The sequence below is a fragment of the Gossypium raimondii genome, chromosome 9 (genome assembly GCF_025698545.1).
Source record: "Gossypium raimondii isolate GPD5lz chromosome 9, ASM2569854v1, whole genome shotgun sequence".
NCBI classification, from domain to species: domain Eukaryota; kingdom Viridiplantae; phylum Streptophyta; class Magnoliopsida; order Malvales; family Malvaceae; genus Gossypium; species Gossypium raimondii.
This window is the reverse complement of record NC_068573.1, coordinates 3,329,364-3,332,754: the sequence shown is the minus strand read 5'-3', so window position 1 is coordinate 3,332,754 and position 3,391 is coordinate 3,329,364. Positions and strand designations below refer to the sequence as shown.

Here is a 3,391-nt window from a genome sequence, read left to right as displayed (position 1 = left end):
TTGCTACCCACTACCTAGAATCTCAGTTTGTTAATAACTCAGTCGTTGATAACAACAAAAGCTTACCATGAATTTGCTTGGGAAGCTTCGCATGTTGGGCAAGGTGAGTTCAAGATTCATGTTAACCATGGTCAAGTTTGTCATGAGTTTTTGCTTAAATTTGACTTTCATGATTCAACGGGAAATTGTTCAGCTACAAGAAATGACTCGAAAAATTTCTCTTCAAACACTAAGAGATGCCACTACCATAGAGAATTTAGTTCACCCTTCAGGCACTAAGTTTTTTTTTGAAAAAAGGTGGAGGAGGTGGAGGTGGAGATGGAGGCTACGATGGTAAAATGCTGGTGAGGAAGCAAAAGAGGAACGTAAATTTTGAAGATTAAATTTTTAAAATTAATATAAAATATAAAAATTAAGAACTAAATTTATTATTATATCAATATTTTCATTGTCACATCAAAATCTCTATTAATTAAAAGAAACCAAATTAAAAAAAATCATTGGATTAACAAAAATGAAAAAAATACTAATCGGGTAACCTGTGTAATTTACCATGAAAAGAATTGAAGTCGTGCGACAGAGACGTAACATTCTGGTAAAAGTAAAAATAATGATGAAAAATACTTGAATAATAATGAACAAAAAGAACTTTCTATCATCACTACAAATCGCTGAATCTTTCTAAAATTCACCAATAATTGTGTTCAAAAGTACATAAAAACAAAGACTTTAGCCATCAGCAGAAAAGGGAGCATTTCAATGGCTTGTCACAAGCAGAGCAAAAGTGCCTTTGGCATTAAAAAAAAAAAAAAACACCCCTTCATAATTTGATTAAGCAGTTAACTTACAGGCTTCAATTCAAAGCCAACTGAACTGCAAAAACTCGCCATTAAAATAATAATAAAGCTTTGGGTTCAAATTCTACTTTAACTCGCCCTAAAAGAACAGTCATAACATTTGCGTCGGATCTTAGAAGCGGAACTGGCGGCCGGTGTAGGTTTGACCGAAGGACCAACCAGGGGGAGCAATGTTGTAAGAGAGGACACTGCGGCCATCACTGGTTGTAACGAGAAAGGAGAGGCTTTGGCCATTGAGGTAAGCATTGCTTTGCCAGTTTTGGCCCCAGTTTCTGGACATTTGTTGCCATCTGGTCCTTGAACCTTTAATGGCGACTGAATGGACATCACCGGCACCTCCAACATTGGTTATAAGCACTAAATTGAAGTAAGAATGGCCATTAATGGTGAACCTTATTCCCCCACTTCTCCTGCATCTTACCCTGCAAAACAATTCAGTTTTTCTATCATTAAATGTAATTACCATTTTTTAAAGATTATCTAAATTAACGTGGTCCATCAATCATGTTTCAACTCAATTAAAAAATTAATAATTTTTTTATATATAAAATAAAAACCATTACTATAAAGATATTTCTGCCATTTTTATATTTTAGTTAAAATTTAAAAAATATATATATATTTTTTTTGAAAAATACATATAGAACTTATCAGGTTTTTAACAGTTTAACTGTTCAAAATAACCGACAAGTACAATGGGATTTTTATTGTTTGAAATTTCGAGGTGAAAAATAAGCAATTATGGTTACCTTCTGTAAATAACAGGGACAATTCCAGCTTTGTACTGAGCAATGTGCTGGAAAATAGGCTGAGAGAGGTCAAAGTGGTGGTTAGGAGGGTCACACCAGCCACCGGGTGGGCAGAAGTTAGTGGCGGTGACCACAATGGAACCAGGCAAGCACCATTGCGGGTCATTCACGCACCTCAGCTCATAACATGCACCACAGCTCATTCCATTGTCAAACAATGCACTGCTCAATGCTGCTGTATTAACACCATATCCTTGGCTATACAGGTTTCCATACCCACATGCTCCACCTACACCCAAAACCCCATTATGTAAATCCAACTTTTCTACCACATATTTGATTATGAGATATTATTACCCAACACTCGATATATATATCTGAGCCAATGTTGAAAGTACTAATAAAAATATACTTATATTACTAATTAAATTGTATTTTTTCATTAAAAAATATGAATAAATTAACCTTGATTCATTAAATCAAAGAATAAACTGATTTTATTAAAAACTCTATTTACTTTTTTTTGTTAAAAATAAACGTGATTGATAGAATACTCATAGTTTTTTACTTATATGAACCAGTTTATAATAATAGAAATGAATAAAATTTTAAATAAATACTAATGGATTAAGTAGAAAAAACAAAATGCATAATTTTACAGACCATTTACCTCAAACAACAAATCCAATCCATGCATTATTTGACACTCGCGTTTAACGCTTAAACAACCAAAAGGAGGAAAATGTGAAGGGGGGGGGGTTTGAAAATTGAAATGTACCCATTGTTCCAGACGCATCACCACCTCCATAGAAAGTGGCATGAGCATTGATCCATGGTCCATGATATCCACGATGGGGACGATGACTATGATGATGATTCCATGGAAAACCATCAACAAAGTTGACGACTTGAACAAGTAACACAACTACAAAAAACCCCAAAATTGCCATTGCTCTGCACATGAAAAAAACAAATACAAACTCCATAAGCCACTCAGAAATGATAAATTTGTGCTTAAAAAAGTCTAAAACTACTGGAGAATACAAGCAGCAAACCCCATTTTTTTCCCATTTTGCTGTTTTAAAGTGAAAAAAGAGAAAACTGGAAGAGGAAATGAAAAAGAATGGGGAGTAGTAAATGAACCTTGAAAGGAGTTGTTTATGGAAATGAAAAGAGGGGTGGTGTTGGAAGGGGAATAAATAGAGGGCAGTCAAAATCAAACCTGACTGACAATTTGAACGCCATTTGAGCTGTTGGGACTTGGGACCAACCCACTGCATTAGTGGGTTCTTTTTTCGGGGGCTTGATTGATTTTGTGGAAAAAATGTAGGGATTTTCTTTCTTTTTTTAAATATGGGGGATAGCTGGGGAAGTTTTATGGCAAACAGAGGCTGTTTTCTTAGGCTCAAAAACGCGTGGTTTTAATGGGGGCTGTCGATTTGAGGGGACAACAGGACAAAGGAAGCCATGAATTTTACGAATCGTTTTAACAGTCTGGGGTTTAAGTGAATTTTGGCTCAATATATCCTTTGAATTTTTTTTTTCAAAGGTCCACACCGAAATTCGACTATATTTGAAGTAGAATCAAGTAGCATCCTTAAACGGAATATAAGCTCTGTTGATGGCATTTCAGGGCAAGGCAGAGTCGACAGTAAAAATGGGCAGTTAGTGCCAGTCACAAGGTGTCACTTGCGCAGCGTGTCAAAGCCTTATAGAGAGTTTAGAGGTAAGTAATCAAATGGCTTGTCATTATAAGTTTAAGTTATAACACCCCTAGTCAGTTCT

General features: G+C 35.3%; 1 protein-coding gene across 3 annotated transcripts; it reads right to left on the bottom strand.

Moving 5' to 3' along the window:
- Positions 1–596: 596 nt before the first annotated feature.
- Positions 597–2,990, bottom strand: LOC105798167 (expansin-A5). 3 transcript variants are annotated; one of them, XM_012628129.2, is made up of 4 exons: positions 2,829–2,990; positions 2,385–2,560; positions 1,607–1,895; positions 597–1,279 (listed from the first exon to the last, which is right to left on the bottom strand). In XM_012628129.2, the coding sequence occupies exons 1-4, from the start codon at positions 2,849–2,851 to the stop codon at positions 970–972; spliced, it is 798 nt and encodes a 265-aa protein (XP_012483583.1). In that variant the 5' UTR covers positions 2,852–2,990; the 3' UTR covers positions 597–969. The 3 variants fall into 3 exon arrangements, with proteins under 3 accessions (XP_012483583.1, XP_012483584.2, XP_052477476.1); XM_012628130.2 differs by having other exon boundaries at positions 2,750–2,958; XM_052621516.1 differs by lacking the exon at positions 2,829–2,990 and adding an exon at positions 2,662–2,682.
- Positions 2,991–3,391: the final 401 nt, after the last annotated feature.